The 24,715-nt window shown below is 35.5% G+C and overlaps 1 protein-coding gene across 1 annotated transcript; it reads right to left on the bottom strand.

Annotated features, from left to right (window-relative positions):
* Positions 1-4,464: 4,464 nt before the first annotated feature.
* On the bottom strand, positions 4,465-8,920 carry LOC149164783 (expansin-A2-like). Its single transcript, XM_089429607.1, has 5 exons — positions 8,732-8,920; positions 8,534-8,584; positions 8,079-8,398; positions 7,709-7,950; positions 4,465-4,532 (listed from the first exon to the last, which is right to left on the bottom strand). The coding sequence occupies exons 1-5, from the start codon at positions 8,918-8,920 to the stop codon at positions 4,465-4,467; spliced, it is 870 nt and encodes a 289-aa protein (XP_089285733.1).
* Between the last annotated feature and the right edge of the window lie 15,795 nt (positions 8,921-24,715).

Genomic DNA, 24,715 nt, shown 5'->3' with positions numbered 1-24,715 from the left:
GTTCGCAGTCATGTGCAGTTGAATTACAAGCAGTTATTTTAGATGTTAGTTGATTTTATGTATAAGGTGTAGTATTGATTTAGATGTGTTGAAGTTAGTGATTTATATCCTATATTTATAATTATTATAATCAATAAAGAGATTGAAGCGTAATTTGTGTGTGACATGGTTTTTTAATTTTATTTTTAATATAAGATTAAAGCTGGTTCAGACTTGATTCTCTCACTAGAAACATTGAGATCATACAAATTTAGCTATAATACTTCTCTAGTGGTTGTGTTAGTAAATTTTTTGTTCCTTGGTGAGTAGACTGTTGAAATCTGTAACTCAGAAATTTTACGGACCATTCAATTCAGTGCTTCAGGAAACAGAATCGCGTAGCCACCACCCAAAACTTGAAAATATGATAATCACCTGCAACTCGCTTATCAATCCGACCTCCTTGACGGGGTGAGCCTCCCAGTAGGTTGGAATCCTCACACTCTTGCGGCCACATTGGCAATTTTTCGTAGCCAACAAACAAAGAACAATGCAGTCACCATACAGTTACCACAAGCCACCGAGGTTTCTTAGTCTGAACACTTCCTCTGCGCAAATGGTAGAGCACCAACCAACTCAAACTAGTGTTTTTGTTGAGAAGAAAAAACCACGCAGCTCCCAGCACTCAGCCTTCGAATGCCTCCACGCAGCCTTTCGCATAGTCGGCGCTTTTATCCACAGGGAAGTCACAAAGCTAGTCGCGGCAATACATGTCGGAGTCCCGACCCTCCAGCCAAAGCTCGCGCCGAGTTTCAAAAACGAAAATGTGCTTAGTTTTACAGTGCGGTCGTCGCACTTGTCCACTCAAATTTCACGACGACTCTGCTACAGTCGCGCCCTCATTCAGCTTACAGGATTAACAGTCCTGCAGCTGTGATACCATGTCAAGAGTTGCACACGGAAGATGTGAAATGAAAAACCAACACAAGAGGAGCTCACAAGTGCGGATCACCAGGAGCTCCTACAAGCAAAATGTCACACAAGCTTCACATTAATCTCCAATAATAAATAGATATAATTTGTTAGGGACAACAAATCATATCCCTGAATAATAGAAATTGAATGACTAAGAAAAGTAGAATGCATAACTACGTAACAAGAATAACCTATTCTCCATTAATTCTAACAAGTAAAAGGTGTGAAAATTCATAATTTTAGGTGTCCTAAAAGTTTTTGATGGTGTTGAATTTATTTCCACCATCAAAAACATGATTGAAACACTACCTCTACAAGATTTTTTGAAATTATTTTACCAAAATTCTAGCCACTTTTAACCATCTGAGCAATTCCTCAACCTCCATAAACAACTCTAACTAAAGACTTATAATGTCAGTGAATTCCCGTGAGAAATTGAATTGAAATCGAACTTAGTCAAAGAAATCTCGTCAAATAAAAGATGAAATCGAATGTGGTTATGTAGCGAAGTTGATTTGCCAATGAAATAAACGTTCAAGCTGCATGTAAACCGAAACGTCCAAATACTGAAATGTTCAGCCACATTTTACCACTAGCCCACATCGGCAAAATCTGGTTCTAGGAAGCAGTGACCTAGTTATGACGCTGAAATCAAATCATTTAAATGTTTAGATTTTAAATTTAAAATATTATAAAAGAGAAAATAATAAGTTTAAAGACCAGGTGTCAATATATTCATATCCATCTTTTAAAAGTCAATGAATAATATTAATTTTGATTAAATACCGATCCCCATCTCATATTTATTAATAAATTTAAAAACTTTATTTTTGAAATTTTGAAATCCTGAATGCTTAGAGGGATGTTGGGTGTTCGCAGTCATGTGCAGTTGAATTACAAGGAGTTATTTTAGATGTTAGTTGATTTTATGTATAAGGTGTAGTATTGATTTAGATGTGTTGAAGTTAGTGATTTATATCCTATATTTATAATTATTATAATCAATAAAGAGATTGAAGCGTAATTTATAATTATTATAATCAATAAAGAGATTGAAGCGTAATTTGTGTGTGACATGGTTTTTTAATTTTATTTTTAATATAAGATTAAAGCTGGTTCAGACTTGATTCTCTCACTAGAAACATTGAGATCATACAAATTTAGCTATAATACTTCTTTGTATATAGATTAGTTTAATAAAATGTATTATCTAGTGGTTGTGTTAGTAAATTTTTTGTTCCTTGGTGAGTAGATTTGTTTCCCTGTTGAAATCTGTAAGTGTGTTGCTCAGAAATTTTACGGACCATTCAATTCAGTGCTTCAGGTTCAATCGTGATCTGGCAAACCCTTAATCTTGAATATATGATAATCACCAGCAGAAGCGTTTCGAAGCCGAAAAGCATTGAAGGGGTGAGTAAATGAGAACGGTTGAAATGTCTCCATGTTTCATTGCACGGTGGTGGAATTTGGGATGATGCTTTCCATTTCTTTTCATATTCCCCAGCAATACAAACAACAATGCAACAAATCTCATTCGTTGTAGTTGAAGCTTAAGATACAGACAGTTTGATTAGATCTGAAAGAAATCCAAGCTGCCAGGCATGGTTTGATATGCGCAAACACCTCCTAGCTGCCTTGAGAAAGTGAAGCATCATCACCATCACTGCCATGGGTGACTTCAACGCTGCAATCCATCCACGAAGCGTATGTCCCGAAAAAATCGGTGTGATCTGTGGAAAGCCTATTCTTGTCCTCGTTCGGGTATCTTGACACATGTGTGCCATCACCAATAACTCTAAACCACAGTCTGCAATTCCGACACGTGTATCATATAGTGCTAAAGAATCTGTGTGGCGTAGCTTCTGCCTTACACCATGGCCAGAGGATGCAGATCTGATCTATTTATAAGATTGGCCAATTTTATGTTCCGATTGGCAAGTGGGAAGTGCTTCTGTTTGATGGAAAGTGATAAAGTCCTCTTCATGTGCAGAAGATCATGGTTGTGTAACACATGCAATAATAAAGTATATTTATGAAGGCTTCACTTTAAATAGCTTAATGGGATGAACTAGATGGAATGGTAATCAAAATATGAGTGTGAACATTGTATATGAAAATTGACAAATGGATAGGATAGGTTAGGTCAGAGAATATTGGTATCCGTAAATAACACACTAATTATTGAATAAATTAATGTGACATTTATTAGTTATAAGTAGTTTTTAATAAGGTCAAGTGGGTGTGATTTGTTTTTTGGAGAAGTATAATTTATTTTATAGAAGTTCAAGTTGTAGAATTGTCAATGTCTTTTGTACCCAGAATGTTATCTATAACAGAAGATCATATAGTCAATAGATGGTGGCAATTCCATAAGAAGCTTTAGTATCAAGACTAACCTGTTTTAGTATCGAGACTAACAAGGATGGTTTGAAGCATTTATGTGGGAAGCTCAAAAGTGTGGTGAAGAAAAGAGAGTGAGATTTCAAAATGGATATGAGAGCTATTGATGACTGTATCGGAGAAATGTGACAAAGAATCATTTATTGTTGTAATGTATATTACATGTAAACATTAAGGGAGAATGTTCCATGCAATGCTTCTATGTCATGTGTAGTTGTTATTATGAATAAAGAACAATCAATCTAGATGTTGTTGTTTCCTATGAATTGTAATGCATGTTACATGTAAACCTTAAGGCAGAATGTTCCACGTAATGCTTCCATGTCATGTGTAGTTGTTATTATGAATAAAGAAAAATTAGTCTATATGTTGTTGTTTTCTATGAATTGTAATTGTGATCTAGATGTGTCTAAATTAATAATTTATATACTATATTTGTAACTATTATGAAAAAAATAAAAAATAAAATGTAATTTATAAACTTAGCTCATCTTAAAGATCAATGCGAAATCTAAGTTCCCCGTTTTCTGTGTCATATTCGGTGGAAGTTTAGTTTAGATTCAGTTGAAACAGTTATAATCTCATAATGGTAAATTTCATCTATTCAAAACATTTAAAAAATACACACATACTACTTTACTCCATACATCCATCAATGGAACATGCTTAAATCGTTCCGAATTTATGTCCTGACGTAACTCTGGTTACTTCAATTTATCAAGCCGAAAGAAGATGGCTACCAGAACCAATTTCAGATTACGCCATTGTAAAAGTCATAAGAATCTCTGCCAACTGCCATAAGCGATTAAAATTAAGCTATCGAGGCTCCCAATTATGCAATGGAGGAGAAATATGGTACTAATACAAAATATCGCCACCCCAAGTTGGGAGTACAGCTCTATACGCGATGCATACATCAATTCTATGCTACAGCAACAATCAGAATCGGGGGCTAATTTGCGTATCCTATTCAACATTATGAATACTAGCCTCCTGAAGTACTCTCAGAGTAATAACCACTTAAAAGCGGGTGATATTGTCGGATCACCTCCGCTTCTTCGCTTCAGCGTTACTCTTACACAAGTTAGCCTTGATACATATTAGAATGGCTTAAAATTGCAGTCCTTCGAACGTCTGGCCAAATTGCCAATTTGCAGGAGCAATATTATAGGAAGTGGCTGGTGGTGACATGGAAGCAGGGTTAGAATTTGGATTCTTCTTTACCCGTCATACAATTTTTTTTTTTGAGGTTTTAGGTCTTTATGTTGCCCTTCAAAAAACATTATGTTTAAAATTTTACCCTTCAAGGGTGATGTTTTGATAATAAATTAACCCTTCACTAATAAAGGTTTCATTAAACACACATATCTATCATAATAAAAAATAAAATTGACCATAACACAGAAACAACTTATTGAATTCTCAATTTTGTTTGGAAATTGTATGGAACACTCACAATAAAATCTCCATAATTCTGAAATCAAGTGTCCCTTACTCATACATGCCACAAAATTTGTATATATGAGATATTACTAAGGATATCTTATGGGACGTATAAGGTGACAAACAAAGTAAAACTATAAGATGGACTATCCTCTGTATCCTCCCCACGATCATAATCACATGGAATCAATGTGGGTGTCCACCATAGAGAGTTTGTAGTGAGTAAAGTGCAATTTATTAAAGTGTTTTAATATTTCATAAGTGGCAGTAGATGTCGTTCTTCATGAGTCATATCTTTCACAAATTTTAAGTGATATGTTGAGAGTCTCGATATATGGTGTAGATTGTAGTCGGAGTGACACTTCAACTATTCCACAGATGACATTGTGACATATGGTAACTTTCATAAGTGAGTGGTGAGTCAGTGACACTATGTCAGGCCACTGGCCCAAATAATCCAATAAAGGTGGATGACCAATACACTTAGGGAGAGAAAGTGGCAACAAGAAAGATGGTGGTCAAAATTTATTATGACAAGGAAGAGGTTTTTTTTTCTTTCAGCTAAGTAGATTCGATACGCACTAACAGACTCATGGATTGGTTGTTTGTCTCATTCAAGTGGGAATTTTAATGTTGTTTTCATAAGAGATATATGTGTATTCATTGGTTTTCAAGGAAACTATTTGGACATGGATTCTAATCCAACTTCTCCTGATCAAATGAACGAATTTTGAGTTATTGAATGGCATTCCTTCTAAGGAGTATGAAATAGATATGTTTTCTACCCCTTGTCCCTTCTAGGTGACGCCTATGAGAATTCAATCATGCTAGATTGAGAATTTGATGAGATCTCATCATGAACAAGACATTTCAAACCAAGCCAAATTTGTTGTTTTGTGAGCATATATATATATGAATTCCATTATTTGATATAGAGTCTCTGTAGACTAGATGCTTATTGATCACTTAGTTTTGTAGATATATATTTAAGGAAACTAGGTAATAACCTTTTTTGAATGGTCTCATATCCATTTTCCATGGTTGTTTTTCCTTAGGCTATAGGTGCTTTTGTGGAAGTTGTAAGTATCTTAATTCCTACTTTAATACAAATATGTTTTTCTTTCTATGTGTGTGCATATCAGAATTCACTCGGGAGCTCTCTTCAGTTGGCATGGTCCACTCACATGCACCATCAACAAGAAAATAAATCAATCAAAGGTGATAAGGGGCCTAAATAGATTTACCCATGGAAAATTGAAAGCTTGCAATATTAATGTCACAAAAAGAAAATAGAGAAAGACTAAGAATGTGAAGCCTAGGAATAAAAATATGCAAAATTGTTATCTATAAGTCTATAGTTTCTATTTGTAATAATTCCTAAAACATAAAAGAGCCAAAGAAAGGTAGTTTCTAGATGGTTTTATCAAAAATGGTCTCCAAGGCAAGATATCTACATTATTTTCATGTTTACAATTGAGTTCTTCAACAACGATTCTACATTTATTAATTTTAATAAGTTAATAAATAGTTTCGAGTAATGTTTTAGATTCATTTCATTTTGATGGTCAAATTGTACAATTAACAAATTAGATTTTGGTTTATTTGAATGCTTAAGCCACTTAAAGTATTACAAGTATGTGTTTAAGTAACACCCGTGGTTGGTGATAGATAGAGTAAAACATAAACGACAATAATAGTTAAATATATACACATTTCTTACAAATTTTATAAAAGAATTGTGTTTATAAATTGGAATTGTTGACAATTACCTTTTATAGTTCTAAAGTATGTCTTAAAATTACTTTTGTTTGGCTAAGAGTTTGATTTCATGGAATGTAAGGAAATAGATTAATAACCCAAATTTATACATTAAAAAAAACTTAATTTAAACCATACAAAACTACAACTTCTTTAAAACATACCATACTTAATACCAATCCAAAAAAAAAAATTAATAATTGTTTATATATATATATATATATAACAAAATTTAAATTTTATATAATAAACGTTTTTTTAAATTTAAATTTTCTAAACAAAACAAAATAATAATAAATATATCTATTAATTAAAAAATCAAAACTAATATTTTTATAAAATTAATATTAAAAAAAAAAACCCTTTTTCCAATATTAAATTAATAAAAAATTAATTCTTTTAATAAATATTAAGTAAAATACATTACAAAAGGAGTGTTGTTTAAAATACATAAAATGTAAACGAATTGATTTAAATAGAAATTTATCACAGTGGTGTTTACTCTTCAAAATGTTGGAAGAGTTTATTTATCATAAAAACTGAGCTTCAACTTCAAATGTTAGATTATCACCTTCACTGAAGATCAAAAGCAAATCTTACTCAAAGTATAGAAACAATCATATCCTTATTTTTTCTTCAGGGTCGAGACTTATAATCTATTCGAAGATCGGGAAGTTGCCATGGGCTTATGCCAAAACGCACAGAGTTGTCTTCCATACTAAGAGTCCTCTGGCTATACGCATTATACAACTCAACAAATTTTATGGTTATAACCGCAAGACTAGAATAACTAGGAGTTCCTATACTTATATTTATGAAGATAAAATTACAATGCAAGTCACATCGGATAAGGAAAGCTTTTCAGATTTCAAAATTAAGTGTCTTAGTAGCACTTGGTTTGAATTCCAAGATTTTGAAATCTGCAGACCAAGATTCGAAATTAAAGTCTACTGGTCCATAAGATCATTATGGACTTATTAGAGTGTCTGTTCCAGGTTGAAGTGGAAAAATGTCAGTTCGTTAAATAAAATATTATAACGTTTTCAAAAAGAACCTGGACATCAAAAATAAGTTCTGCAGCCTTACAAGCACGTCATGCTGGACGTTCATTTAAAAAACTTCAACGTATTTTACGGGCAAAATGACCTCTGACGGGCAAAATGCCCGTCAAATTCCAACTCTGCCTGGAAGGACAGACTCTGCCCATTTAAATAGGAGTTGCTCTGCCAATTCTGTCCCCAGTTTCGGGACATTGCTTTCCAACTAGTGTTGGAGCCTTTGATGGAAACCGCCTCCACATCCCCTGCACCTCCTACATTGGTAATGAGCACCAAATTGAAGTAGGAGTGCCCATTGATCGTGAATCGAACTCCTCCCTTCCTCACGCATGGCACCCTGCACGCATATATATTAACCTTGCAGCTAAGGATTTCATCCTAATTAAAGTCCAGTTGGAAATAAAACTTCAGGTTGAAGAATAGGATTATAGTGTTATCAGACTAATTAGGGTAGCAATTAATCACCTTCTGAATATGATTGGAATAATGCCACTTCTGTATATGGCGATCTGTTGAAAAGCAGGTTGAGCCATGTCGAAGTGTTGGAGAGGTGGATTGCACCATCCTCCATTGTCGTTAGGAAGAGCATTGTTAGGGGGGCAGAGGTTAGTCGCAGTAACTGTCACAGTGCTTGGTAGACACCACTGAGGGTCGTAGTGGTGGTTGCATTTCATTTTGTAGCAGGCTCCATAGGCAGCTCCATTGTTGAGAAGCGCCGTGCTCGGAGCTGCAGCATTTGTTCCATCGCCTTGGCTATATAGGTTGCCGTATCCGCACGCACCGCCATTCCAATTAATTTCACGGTCGATTTGCTTAAATAACATTTGGTATAAAATAATTATCTAAAGCTGAAAATGAAGGCAATATTATTGAACGTACTACACCCATGCAGATGTCGATTGTGGAAGATTGAACTTACCCATCGTGCCCGACGCATCGTTGCCACCGTAAAACGTAGCATGTGCGGATTGCTAGTCGCTACCTAGTGCATAGGTTGTACCAGCTATCCACAAGAAACCGAAGGTTGTGGCCAGTATTACGGGAGCCATTTCACAACGAAACAGATGCTCACTTAAAGATAGATAGGTTTCCTCTTAATGAATATTTAACGCTAGAACTAAGTAGAATGGAAAGTAGAACCGATCATCTGAGTCGATGGCTGATTGGTGAACTCCAACAGATATAAAGAATCGGGAGGTTGATAAGTTATCGAAATTTCTTCCGCTAACGTCGGCACCCACCGCAACTTGCGGATATTGTCTAGATATTAATATCCGTTGGAGAGTCGTTGGGTGCACAGTGCACATGCGGCAAGTGCTATTTCATGGACTATAGCATCATTAATGCACCAGATTGCCGTCACCCGAAGAGCCCATCGCATGCATGGATGCATGGATGCACATCTCATCACTCAGCTGCGGCAATGCCTGTTCCTGCCCGCATCCAGCGCCGGTGTCCCTGCCCGCCTCCGGGTGATATGCATGCGATCATCTTTCCGGTACGGTTCACAGTTTCAAATTCAGCGGTTCGATTTAATGTATTTGACCCACACAGCTCCATAATTCGTACTTCTATCACATCAGGTGTTATGACAGTTTGAATCTCAATGCCAACTAATCGTTTACGATTTCAAATTGGCAATGGCGCCCAATTTTTTGAAATTAATTGAAATCCTAAACGATTTCAATCTGGCGCGCAAATGTTTTGTTATCTCTGTTCTGGTATCTGTTCTCATAGCATCCTGGCCGAGGAGTGGAGCCTGTCGATACACAAAGGTTTCATCAGCCACTTCCCCAGCAGAATTTTCTGCCTCTTGCTGAGATAGTCTGCATCAACTGGTTGGTGGATTAACTTCTGTTCATTTTCTCTCTGATTCTCGTCATTTTATTTTTGTTTGGGATAGTCGTAATTTGGTGGAGAAACGTAATCAATCGATACGCAACGCCCTTCACCAGGCCAAGACTCTGTACGCCCAGAGCCTGAATGGCGACTATAACATCTTGCACTACCTGCTCGGACGCACAACTTCTACTCCGAGAGTTGCTGATTTCGTGGGTTATGTGGAGATCAAGATGACCAAAGACAACAGTGGCTGAGGACTCTACCCCACCCAAGAAATAAGAACCGGACAGCTCTTGCTGGTAAGCAACGTCTTATAAGAGCGTCTCTATCGCCATGTTTCATGTGGACAATAGGCATAAAATGAACACCGTGTCTCAAGAAGATCTTGTGGTCGTCGTAGTCTATGATGTGAGGAAATCGCAGAGATTGCTCTGTCAAATTTATATTTTATTCGATTCCGCTATGCCTAGCAAGCTTCAAGTTCCTGCGATAGATCTGTTTAAGACGGACGATCAAATTCTTGCTGGCCAAAAAGTAAAAAATGAAATTTTGCAGGTGGATGTTAACCGTATTCAGGAAATTGTAAGACTGAACTCATTCGATGAAGGCGTAGAGACATTTGTTTCAAAATTGAAAATAAAAGAAGTCAGACTTGGCCTGCGAGAACGAAAATATACTAGACTCTGGTTGTCGCCATCCCTCGTTAACGATTCTTGCCTGCCGAACTTGAGCCGGCTGGTAGTCGAAAATGGAAATGCCATGTTTATACATGCTTCCAAGGACAAAAGACCACTGTTCCTTACTTTTGTACCTTCTTCCCCTGTTGTAGTGCCAAGCCAAGTGCAAGAACTGGGGTTTTAAGTGTAAGTGTAGGAGATGCATTCAGGAGCACTCTTTAAGGAAACCTTTGGACCCTATAATTACTGTAAGGTTTGAGCAATTGCATGAAAAAGAAAATGAATTGATTGTTGGAAGGTCTCATCAACTTTTGAACCACATGGGAACACGCAGAATTTGCAAATCTTTCCCCAAAAATAGAAGAGATCATCCAGAATTCCCATGTGTTGAAAATGGAAGAAGAGAAGCTCTGGATTCTTGCATCATTTTCGTCTGCATAACTCCTATCCACAATGTTGAGAGGTTTATTTCCTTCCAGTGAGAAACTTATGGAGGCTATTCATAGCATCGTACTAAATATGGCCATGGCAGCAGGGAAGTTAAAGAATTTTTGGCGTTGGATGGCGGCTAAAAATGAAGCAATTAATGCACGAATTGCATCAGACCAGGCAAGGGAGGCATGCATTATTGTGTTTCGCAGACAGAGTGAAGATGTTCTCAGTGCGCTCATCCGCATGCATTCAAACTGACTCGTGTTTTATGTTTTAGTAATAGTATACCCGCCATTGGCTTGCCACTGCAAGATCATTTTCCATGTGCAAGACGTACTACAGAGGCAGATTTTGTTTTTTGTATTCGAATTAATTTTAGTTAAACTATAAAGATATGCTAGTTAGTATTTGAGAAAGGTGAACAAAGTGCTTTTGTTGGCCGGAATATGAAAGCTCAATCGCATGAAAAAACTGGGGTCCAGAAGTAGTTTTGAATACAGCTAGAATGGTCTTAGACGTGTTCATCATTGATGCCTGATTTTATATTGGAATTTTTTGGTATTGAAGCATCGACTTATATTGATTAATGACAAATTTCATTCGGTGTGTTTGTAGTGCAAACTCGCTCGCCCATCAATACATTCAAATCTTCTGGATTTCTTTAACATATCTAGCTTTCCAACTCACTACGTTAGTTATATATATATATATATATATATATATATATATATATATATATATATATATATATATATATATATATATATGGTTATTGTAGAGTTTTTTTTCAAGGAATGAAAAAGTTTTTTTTTTTTAATATACATGTTTGGTTAGGTTCAACTAGAGTCATTTATTTTATTTATTTATTTATTATTATTATTTTTTTAAGACAGAGATATTATTCGATGATAAAAAAGATAATAAAAAAAATTAGATATAACTGCGCATTCATAAAAATTACTTTGAGAAATTACATCAAGATCAGAAAATTAAGATAGACATATCCGATATTATTTGATGATAAAAAAAAAAAAGATCACAGAAAAAATTAGATATGATTGTGCCTTCATAAAACTTATGTTGATAAATTACACCAAGATCAGAAAATTAAGTTAAATATATCCGATATTATTTGATGATAAAAAAAATAACATAAAAAATTAGATATGACTGTGCCTTCATGAAAATTACAGTGAGAAATTACACCAAGATCAGGAAATTAAGATAGACAATCCTGCAATACAAACAGCATAGATATAACCAAAATCTACATCTTCATGTCAAAGCTTGGGTTATGGAGCCATCATAAATTTCCGAATGTTCCAACAGATAACTCTGAAACTTCTTTGGATAGTTTAACTATCGTGGGTTGAGTTCTTTGACAATGGATTTAAAAGACAGTAAATCAAAACAATGCATAGATTCTAAATGATTTGTAATAGTTTAAGTCAAATGCTCTCAATACTAATTTGAAAGATAGTCTATTTGGTTATTAGTTTAGAGTCACAAAAAAGGTGGACTTCCCTAATATTTTTTTCACTCCCTGCCTCCAGTAATGACCAAAGACCCAAAATTTTCACCTTACTATTATCTTAGAGTTAATAAGCAATTTCAAGTTTTTGGCCTTTAAGTTCACTTCACATTCCTTAGAATTTTTCAAAACCAATTATTATCTTGTAGTTATAAATATTATTGATGGAATTTTTTTCTATTTTGCAAATTTATTATTTCACGTGCCAATTTTAGATTAAATTTTAATAGTTTAATAATGTAAATAAGAAAATATTGGTATTTATAAATAAGAGTAAAAAAATACCATTAATCAAATTCTTTCTTATTTTTCAGATTTTTTTTTTTTGTAATGACTAATGTAAGTATGAATATGCAAATATATTTATATATCATGAAAGAAATATATTTATATTTAAGAGTGAAAGAAATAAAAATGAAATGTATATAATTTAGATTTGAAGTTTGGCCTCCCACAGGACTCTATTATTGTATTTGACAATTCCATTTAAAATTGAAAGATTGGAAATGATATTTAGTCCAAATGAAATTGTAGTTTTCACCTGTGTATTTGGAAAAACTATCATATTTTGTTAAAAACATATATTAATATAGTCTTATAAATTAAATGATTGATAAATATTAATAGACATCAAACAACATAGACATAACCAAAATCTATATCTTGATGTCAAAAACTTCCGTTATAGAGCCATCACAAATTTCTCAATAACTGAATGTTCCAATAGGGAGCTCCAAAAAACACTGTATCTGAAAGATTTGTAAAAGAAGTCTAAGTCAAATGCTCTCAATATTGATTTGAAAGATAGTCCATTTCGTTATTAGTTGAAAGTCACCAAAAATCTAGACTTACCTAATATCTTTTCTTTTTTCTTTCACTACATCTAATAATGACCAAAGACCCGAAATTTCCACTTACTGTTAGTTGTTAGTTCCTCTCGCATGAAGATCTCTCATCTGGATTAAACAAATTTTGCTTTAAAAATGGTATATCCTTAACAAACACCATCGAAGTACACCCAAAAACAACATGGTCTATATTCAAATATTCAAGATAACTCTCAATCTCGACTTTCTATATCTTACAATTAATAAGTAATTTGAGCTTTTCGGCCTTTAACTTCACTTCATATTCATATTCCTGGGTCATCTTGCAAAATGAATTATTATCTTATAAATATTATTGATGGGATTCTTTTCTATTTTTCAAATTTATTATTTTACTTAGTAATTTTAGATTAAATTTTAATTTTTTAATAATGTAAATAAAAATGCGGAAAAAGAAAGAGAGAAATATATTTATAATTAAAAGTAAAAATAAATATCATTAATTAAATTCTTTCATAATTTTGAGATTTATTATTTTACTTAGTGATTTTAGATTAAATTCTCATATTTTAATAATATAAATAAGAATGTGAAAATATATTTATATATCAGGACAAGAAGATATAAATGAAATGTATATAATTTAGATTTGAAGTTTGGGGTCACACAACACTCTTATTGTATTTGAACATCAATCCATAATAAGTATTTAAAGATTTTATAATACATATCATGGTGTAAATTCATTTTAACTAAACATCTAGTAAGTAGGCTAGAAGGATCAAATCTCATGAGGCCCAAACCTCTTTTAGAGCACCCAATTTAAACATGCAATGCCAATAAATCTTTCTTGGAATTCACACTTCATTGTAATATCAACCTAGCATTGATGTTTTATAATACTTTTAATTAAAACTAATCAAATCTATTTTAATTTTTGTTTTTTCATTTGGAGAATATTTTATTTTTATTTTAAAAGGAACATGTGCCAACTCTAGATTGAGCACTAAGGGAATTATACAATTGTTCATCTTGGCACAAAAATCATAAAAATGATTCTATTATTATTATTATTATTAAAGGAATTAACATATAACTTAAATATATATGCATTTAAATAAACAGGTAACAAAAACTTTTAAGGATTAAACCTCACTTTATCATGAAGATTTTTAATTTGTAAATAGATTTTGTTAGAATACTATGGACCAATACCATGGTTCATCAATATCATATCCCAAAAACCATAACTCATTTCATGACACTTGTTCACGTGACATTTTTATTTAATTAATCAATTCGATTAAAATGACAAAAATGCAATAATTTCTTTGAAGATCAATTTCAAATTTTGATTTGTGAACACTGCTAAGAATATTCTAGAATGTTTCATGGGGGTTAAATAATTATCATTTACCTAACAATTACTGATAATTAAAATGAAATTATGGAATACCTATTCCAAAATAATTTGAAGCATGGAGGTTAAATGTAGAAAATGAAGTCTTAGAAAACTAAAACTTAAGTGTTTCAAGTAATAGTTGAGATTTTAGGAGCTCTTTTTACTGATATAATTGATGAGTTTTGCAATTTTTTAATATTTACCATGTTAATAATTTTAGCTAGTGAACTATCTCATAGGATTTTGACGAGGAACACTAACTTCATTTAATAAATAATTGAGTTATGTTTTTATTCAATAAAGATTTTATTATATAAATGAAGAATGATAGGAGAGGAGGGATAGTAGGTGGCTTCTGCTCCAACAATGGCCTCTGATGGCACCCACTAACTTGATCTTATAGGTCTCAGTACTGCCACTTTCTTCCATGTTTCAACGCAAGCCCCTACCTAACATACATCCATGTTTTGGTTCTCATTTCGAGGGAAGCATGGGTTAAGTATAACCCTCCCAATCAATGAATAATTAACCAAATCTAACCACATAGTATGATTAACAGACAAAGTTTAAGCTCCCTCGTAATGACCACACAATACAAGAGTCAATGCTACATGCATTTTATGGTAAATATTTTACTATGGAAGAAACACTAGGCGATTACTTGGAGGACCCTCTAGAGGGTAAAACCATTTTCACCTCACCAACAACCAGTCCTCGAGGTAAGAAATAACCCCCCTAGTGGCTAGGAAATAATGGATTCATCGATGGCACACTTTTCTTTGAAAATCATGTTTTAGTGGATCCTGATATCCTCAGTCATGCAAGCCACCCCTTGATCTAGTCCTTTTCAGAAGATACACTGCTTGTGATTTTCTTTGCTCAGTCATCCCTATATCCCCTCTTCATCGACTCTAGAAATATCCCTTTAATGATTTCTTAAAATCACCCAAGTTCATTGGCTATTAGCAAAATTTGATGCATAACATAACAAGTGACCAACATATTTATCTAATCACCAACAAACCTACCGATAATGAATGAAATTTGATGAGTAGAATAATGTGCTAACCGAAATATTTCACCAACCACTGACAAGCCTATCAACATTAGGAAAAAATAAATGAGAAACATAATGTGCAACATAACATATTTCATCGATTTTTGACACCCCTATCAATAACTGGAGAAATTTGATGACTAGCAAAATATGTCACCCAAAATATTTCATTGAACTCCAACTGGCCTATCAGTGTTGAACGAAATTTGATGGGTAGCATAATGTGTGACACAATTCATTTCATCGATCACCAATAAGCCTATCAGTGTAGGTATCAGAGTATAGTTCCATGATGACTTCTCAGCACATCCTCTTAAAATTCGCTACAAAGAAATTTTAGGATACTACTTTGTTTTCTCAACTCCAACTTATTGTCCCATTTATGTTTTCTAAGTAATCATCTTGTTGAAAATTTTGATGAATAATGTTTTCTATTGTTGAGATTCATTTGAAAAATATCCAAGAAATTTTGGGAAAATACAATCAAATTTAATAATTGCTTAAAATAACCCAAGTTCATTGGATATTAGGAAAATTTGATGCATAGCATAACATGTGACCAACATATTTATCTGATCACCAACAAACCTACCGGCAATCAATGAAATTTGATGAGTAGCATAATGTGCCACCCGAAATATTTCACCAGCCACTGCCAATCCTATTAGCATTAGCAAAAATTCAATGGGAAACATAATGTGCAACTTAACATATTTCACCTATTTTTGACACCCATATCAATGATTAGAGAAACTTGATGAGTAGAAAAATGTGTCACCCAAAATATTTCATTGACCTCCAACAAGCCTATCAGTGTTGAATGAGATTTGATGGGTAACATAATGTGTGGCACAATGAATTTCATCGATCGCCAATAAGCCTATTAGTGACAATGAAACATTTTTGGTTACATGATGTAACTCAAAAGAATTCATCGATGGCCAACAAATCCCTTGAGTGTTTAGAAAATTGTGTTACCTAGAGGATGTCATTGATATCATAGAGTTTATCCATCACCAAAAGGTCATCAACATTCAATGACTTAATGGACATCAGTGAAATCCTAATGTTGATTGTCAATGTTAACCAAATCACTCAATAGGGCACCAATAATATTTCTCATCCATTCATTTAAAATATGAAGTTCGAATCGAGTTAGTCGATATTGTCATAGATTAGGCCCAATGACATCAAACCATGTAATTCCATGTCACCATTGACATAATAAACAAATATTTAACTTGAAAATGTTATTTGTGATGGTCAAAAATTAATAATTGATGGAATTTACCTAGTATAATATCAATGTAACCATAAGGAAACCATCAAAACCCGAAATACATAACACTAATTATCGATCCATGATGTCATCCACTAATGGGTAATCACCGACAAATGCATCCAAAAGCCTTTTGAAATCACCAAATGGTAGTTTCATGTGCTTGGAACATCATACCAGCCATCAATGTCGATTCTAACATACATTACTACATTAGGACTAGACAATTTGGAAATTTTGTCATAAATAACATAGGTTTGGTGCCAAGTTGGATTTAAGTTCACCTAGAATATTGTAATGTTTCATTCCATAAAAAAATTCAAACAAAAGTCAAGCCAAGATGGATTTAAATTCACCTAGATTCTTGTAATGTTTCATTCCATAAAAAATTCAAACAAAAGTGAAACAATGAAGCAACTATTGTTTCCATACATGGTGAGATCACTTAGTTATGTTTGATTATTGTTTTATGATTAAGTTATTTGAGATGAAACCTTCATATTTTCCATTAGGTGAAATCATTCTTGGTTTAGATTTATTCATGGTAATTTCCAAACATTTCCCAACCCTTTTCTTTTCCTATATAAAAAATTGGATTTTTTTTTGCATGTAAGGTCAAACAAAGAAATGATACAAAAAAGAGTTATAGTGTGAAAATATCCAAAGAATCCAAATATTAAGGCTAAGGAAGAAGTCATAACATCTATCCCTATGATGATACATGAGGAAGAACATAAATTAGGAAGATGATCAAATGTTATTTCATCGTCAAAGAGAAATTTGGATATGAGGATCCTTTGATTTGGGGATAGAAAAGAAAGCATATGATTGTCTATGATGATTCTATCTTAGAAAAACGTGTATACTATGTCCAAGAACTAATAACGCACAAAATTCACACCATATAGTTAAAACCAATGAAAGGTAGATGATTTTGTTTTCAATGTTATCAAGAAATCAACTTTACATTTGGTAGTGGGAAGGGCATTAGCGTTTCCAACGATAGAATTGATAAAATAGATTATCAATCACACAAAGATAAAAAGTGGTATGATCATTAGTGAAAAGGGAGGATGCATGGAAAACTTCCTACCTCAAGATGTAAGCAAGTACTGTGAGTTTTCTCATTCCAATGAATTATTGAATAATGATTTTATGGTAAATTTCTATGAGAAATACGATGTTGGGATTGTTTTATTTTGCTAGTGGAAAGGAGACAAAATGTAACATCCCCATATTCTACCTTATTCCTTACAATAATAGTTGTGACTGTAACACCCATAGAGATTTACATTGACAGTGAATGGATGCAATGTTAAGGCACTCCTTACGATAGGTCACCGGTTCAAATCTCTTGTGGGTGCTTACTTACAAAAAGAAAAAAGATCAGTAGACGTTGACCCAATATTAAAGGTTAAGTCCCACTAGCACAATTGGTTGAGGATGGGATTCATTAGGAAGGCTACCTAGGATCAAACCTCACGGGGGTGGTTGTGCCTATGGTAGGGGGAGGAGACATGTTAAAAAATCTAGTCATCTTAGGGTTGGTGTGATCCGGGCTGGGTGCGATCCCTGGGTGACTTTGATGGATTAGATGCCCCTGGGTCATGGTTTCTCAAGGCATAGGTCAAGCTTGGAGGATCACAAACAACTTCACAAAAAAAAAATTGTGACTGTAACACCAATGTGGAGAACCACGATTGATTGAACCCCATGTAAACATATAACAATTATTATTTAAAATGAACCAATTAAAACAACTAAAGGTCAGACAACCTTACAAAGACTTAGTATGAGGGGAAGTGTGCTTGCTGACATATTTTGAAAAGCCATTACCTGCAAGATTTTAGTATGATACGACCAGAGAAGAACTGGTTTGTTTCCAGTCATTAAGATATTAGATTGGGGTGATGCAAGCAGAGGGAGGTACCCATTATTTTCCCCTCTCATATATCAAGGAGACAATGGGGAAGCATGACCCTTCAAGAAAGTCAAGTATGAGGCAAGCAATGCTCTAGAGAAAATGCACTAAAGAGACAAGTAGGGCTCTCCCAATTGTACAAATGGATGTAGATTACCTATGTATACATGAATAGTGAAGGAACATGAGAGATGTTTAAACTTGATTTTTTTCTCTATCTCACTCTCCTTTCCTCTCTATCTCCCTAGCTCATAATGGTTCCACTTTCTATCAAAATGTTTTTAAGGTTGATTATGGGTAATGTGTAGTTGTGGATCATGGTATCACTGACTGAGCAGTGCTAGAACTAATTATTGATGTTGCAACCTAGACTTAGAGCTTTGTGACCTTGAGTTTATGCTCTATGATCTTGGGTGTCAATCCCTATGATTATGTTTGATACCATGGAACCCCTTGTCTAATCTTGTGTGGCCTATATGAACTTGTTGACAATGTTGGACCCGCCAACATTCAAGGGATCTCCCTGATATGAAGTCCCAATTAGACCTTACAACATTTAGTGTAGGAGTCCCATCCAGAATAAAGGCTCGGTTGCCAAATTCTTAAAGATCTGCCTTAGCTCTAACTGTCAACAAGAGAGATGAGTGCAAATGTACTCTCTAAAAGCAAGGGGGGTGTGCTTGGTGAGTGTCCAATTGTAAGTGTGTCAAGAATCTTCTACTGCGAAGAGGGGGAGAGAAGTGAGCCTATAAGAGAGAGGTAATAGTACCACTCAAGAAGAGACACACATGAACCAAAGGATTCGTCTAACATCTAGCGAAATAGTCCACATGGGATGCGACGGTTGTTACAACCAACAATTGAGAAAGATATGCCTAATATCCCATTGAATAGTACACAAGGATGGGAAAACAATAAAAATCATTACAAACATTCTCAATAATATAAGTACTAAAATAACCGAAATAGGTCAACTATCTTAGAACATGTGAAAGCAAACATGAAATACAATAATCTGCATAATAGTCTTACAAACACTCATATTCCATGCATAAAGAACGTGTTGGCCTTTAAGGCTTATGTAGAGATTCTTCTACCTCCATCTTGTAGAGATTCTTCACTCGAATCCCAATCCTCTTGGTCTGATCCGTGGCGATGTGCCTCAGGAACACCTTTCCTTTACTAGAGACTACATCATAGCCTTTGTCTTCCAACATTGTGATGGATACCAAGTTCTTCTTCAGTCCAGGCACATACTTTACATCAGTTAGGGTGAGAGGAGCTCCATGCTCCCTCTGAAACACAACCGTGCCTTCACTTGAAACACGATACTTTCCATCATCGCTCATCTCTATGCGCATCTGGAGGTCCTTCTCCTCCAAGGTACTGAATAAACTCTTATTGTCGGTCATGTGGAATGAGGCTCCACTGTCCAGGTACCAAACACAACCCACCATCGATGAAACCAAGCATGCGATGAGAGTAAAATCCAATTCAAATTGTGAGGCCAGTGCCTCACCATCTGATCCTTTCGAGGATCCCTTCTTGGATTTCTTCTGTGGACAATTTGTTGCATAATGGCCCACCTCATGACAATTAAAGCATCGCACTTTAGATTTGTCAATCTTCTTCCCACCATGGAAAGAACTCGATTTGGAATGGGAAACCTTCCCTTTCCCTTTCCTCGCCTTACTTGCTAAGGCTAGATTTTCTTCATCATCATGCTTTGATGAAGAACCATCTTTGGTGCTTCTCCTGATCTCCTCCTGCATTAGACCGACCACAGTCGTTCCCAATCTAGCAGTTTCTCTCTTCCATTCACTGAGACTTGGTAGCTATGCCAACTCTTAGGAAGACCGAGGAGAGCAAGACTCACCATGTCATCATCGACTATTGTGATTCCTACACTTCCAAGCTCATCTCTGCAGGTGGTGAGCTTGTTCAAATATGTAGAGATAGTGTCGCCCTTTTCACACTTGATTTTCCGAAGCTTTTCTTTCAGCACCAGCTTCCTCTGATCGCTGATGTTCTAATATAGATCCTTCAATGTCTTCCACATTGAAAATGGTGTCTCCTTCCCATGGAGACTCGAGACATATGGTCTTGAACTCCCTCCAGAAGAATCCTCCTTGCTCTCGCCACACATTTATTCCATTCCGCCAATTCTTGGGCATTAGTTGCTACTGGCTTGGGGACTTCTTGATCAATGAAGTCCTTCAACCCGTTGTCCTCTAATATCGCTTCCATGCGATCCTTCCAGGCTATGTAATTCGAGCTTCCATCGAGGGCATATTCGAGTCTCAAGCCATTGAATGCCATTGGTGAATTTTGAGATGTGATAAGAAATCGATTCTGTACCTACAATCAAGAACTTCAAAACTTCGAACTTTTCCCTTCTTTGTATACTATTCTCCGCTTTGATTACCTTTGCTCTGATACCATGTAGAAATTATCACTGTAGATCACCTGATAATGCAATGTAACTAAAGCAAAATACTTGATCTACTTCTACAAACAAACTTGCGGAAGCTTAATCGATTTTGAGCAAGAGAAAATAGAACACATATAACAAATGAAGAAGAAATCAATCACACATGAACACAGAAGAATACTTTGGGGAAAGCCTCAGCGAAAAACCCCACTATCTGTATTATCATACAAGTGGAAATATCTCAGGATTACACAAAGCTTTAGCTCACAAGCTATCCAGCTCTCAGTACAATCCCCCACTGCTGCTCATAGACAGAATAGACAAGGAATTCCTAGGTGGAGTCCTGATGCAAGAAGGACATGTAATTTTCTATGAATAAAGGAGACTAAATGAGAATTAGAAGATCTACGTCACTTATGACTTGGATATAGTAGCAATTGTGCATGCAATACTTGCTTGGGAGAAGGTTTGTGTTGATGTCAGATCATGGAGGACAAAGATACTTCTATGAATAACCAAGGTTAAACACTAGACAAGAGAGATGGTTGGATTTGATTAGCGAATCTGATTTTGAAATCAAGCATATTAAGGGCAAGAAAAACTAGATAGTATATGCACTTCGTATAAGTCTACAAGTAGCTCACTTGGAATCAATGAGCACTTGTGAAATTGACATCAAAGAAAATATCAAAGAGGCATTGCTACATGATGAACATTTCAAGTATGTGAAGGAATGCTAAAAGAAAGAAACAAAGGAAAAAATAAGAAAAAATTAAAAGCTAACTGATGATGGTATGTTGTTATTCAAATCTAGACGACATGTACCTTATGCGACTGACTTGATGAAAGTAATAATGGATGAGTTCCACAAATACCTTATATAGGCCATCCTAGTTACTAGGAAATTATAATAGCCATAATGAAATTATATTATTGGTGAGGAATGAAGAAGGAAATAATTGAATATACTGACATTTCCTAGAATTCCAACAAGTCAAAGTAGAATGTAGACATCCAGTGTGATTACTATAGCCAATTCCAATACCTGAGTGGAAAGGTGAAGCCATATCCATGGAATTCATCATGGGATTGTTGAAGACATCAAACAAAATGATGTCATTATGGTGGTAGTTGAAAAATTGAGCAAGGAAGTTGGCTTTATAGCTACCACCCACAAAGCTATTGAAATGGATCAAGTTTTTATGAAATAAATATTCAGATTACATGGCATGCCCAATAATCTCATTTTAGATTGGGATGCCCAGTTCACTTGGGGTTTTTGTTTCAAGGATCCATTTTCCTACCTGCACTAACACTTCATCATTGATCATGAGCCTACTTTCAATTTTGGTCTCCTTGTTTGATTTCTCAATCTCTTGCTGAGAAGATAAAGGAGTGGAACTATAATATATGTAGGCTGAGTTTTGTGTAGCTCATTTAGCTTGGGATGTAGAGGCCCCTAGACCCTCCCATCGACCACGCCAACATCAATCTCGTCATCCTCTCTCCATGACGAGGTTGAGGAACCTAAAAATGAAAGGCCAATCAAGAGATATCTACAAGGACTATCTTGGAGACTCAAATAACACAAAAACACTTGAATGCCCAGGAGTGAGAACTAGTGAAAGTAAAGGGGTGGTACTCCTTTGCAGATACCCTGAAGAACATAACTAATAGAGGGCTTATATTTAGCCATTGATATCCTTCTAGGAAGAGAATATCCAACTAGAGAGGATTTTGAAAATAAACTAATGTTTGGACAATGCAAGTTAAAGCAAAGGAAAGAGCCCTCCCAGGATTAGGGGGAGCCCAAAAATATTAGCGAGAATGGGGGACGAGTTTGGACTAGTGTCTACCCCCAGAAGGATGGTGAAAAGGAACCTATAAGGAGCTGAGACAAAAGAGGGTGTGCCCAGTTTCCGTATATGCACACATCTTCCGTATATCCCCAGTTTCCGTATATGCACACATCTTCCGTATATGCCCAGTTTCTGTATATGCGCACATCTTCCGTATATGCCCAGTTTCCATATATGCACAGTTTCCGTATATGCGCACATCTTCCGTATATGCCCAGTTTCCGTATATGCACAGTTTCCGTATATGCGCACATCTTCCATATATGCGCACATCTTCCGTATATGCACACATCTTGCGTATATGCACAGTTTCCGTATATGCGCACATCTTCTGTATATGCCCAGTTTCTGTATATGCACACATCTTCCGTATATGCCCAGTTTCCGTATATGCACACATCTTCCGTATATGCCCAGTTTCCGTATATGCGCACATCTTCCGTATATGCCCAGTTTCCGTATATGCGCACATCTTCCGTATATGCCCAGTTTCCGTATATGCGCACATCTTCCGTATATGCACACATCTTCCGTATATGCCCAGTTTCCGTATATGCACAGTTTCCGTATATGCGCACATCTTCCGTATATGCCCAGTTTCCGTATATGCGCACATCTTCCGTATATGCCCAGTTTCCGTATATGTGCAGTTTTTGTATATGCACACATCTTCCGTATATGCCCAGTTTCCGTATATGCACAGTTTCTGTATATGCGCACATCTTCCGTATTTTCCCAGTTTTCGTATATGCGCACATCTTCCGTATATGCCCAATTTCCGTATATGCGCACATCTTCCGTATATGCCCAGTTTCCATATATGCGCACATCTTCCGTATATGCCTAGTTTCCGTATATGCAAACATCTTCCGTATATGCCCAGTTTCCGTATATGCCCAGTTTCCGTATATGCACACATCTTCCGTATATGCCCAATTTCCGTATATGCGCACATCTTCCGTATATGCCCAGTTTCCGTATATGCGCACATCTTCCGTATATGCACACATCTTCCGTATATGCACATCTTCCGTATATGCCCAGTTTCCGTATATGCGCACATCTTCCGTATATGCCTAGTTTCCGTATATGCGCACATCTTCCGTATATGCCCAGTTTCCGTATATGCGCACATCTTCCGTAGATGCCCAGTTTCCGTATATGCACACATCTTCCGTAGATGCCCAGTTTCCGTATATGCACACATCTTCCGAATATGCACACATCTTCCGTATATGCCCAGTTTCTGTATATGCACACATCTTCCGTATATGCCCAGTTTCCGTATATGCACACATCTTCCGTATATGCCCAGTTTCCGTATATGCCCAGTTTCTGTATATGCGCACATCTTCCGTATATGCACACATCTTGCGTATATGCACAGTTTCCGTATATGCGCACATCTTCCGTATATGCCCAGTTTCCGTATATGCACACATCTTCCGTATATGCCTAGTTTCCGTATATGTGCACATCTTCCGTATATGCCCAGTTTCCGTATATGCACAGTTTCCGTATATGCGCACATCTTCCGTATATGCCCAGTTTCCGTATATGCGCACATCTTCCGTATATGCCCAGTTTCCGTATATGCACAGTTTCCGTATATGCGCACATCTTCCGTATATGCACACATCTTGCGTATATGCGTATAAATGGGACAATAAGTTGGAGTTGAGAAAACAAAGTAGTATCCTAAAATTTCTTTGTAGCGAATTTTAAGAGGATGTGCTGAGAAGTCATCATGGAACTATACTCTGATACCTACACTGATAGGCTTATTGGTGATCGATGAAATGAATTGTGTCACACATTATGCTACCCATCAAATTTCGTTCAAC

This window comes from Pinus tabuliformis, chromosome 5_1 (assembly GCF_031772625.1).
Source record: "Pinus tabuliformis cultivar Carrire ecotype Pingquan chromosome 5_1, CPIR1, whole genome shotgun sequence".
NCBI classification, from domain to species: Eukaryota; Viridiplantae; Streptophyta; class Pinopsida; order Pinales; family Pinaceae; genus Pinus; species Pinus tabuliformis.
This window is presented reverse-complemented; position numbering and strand designations above follow the sequence as displayed.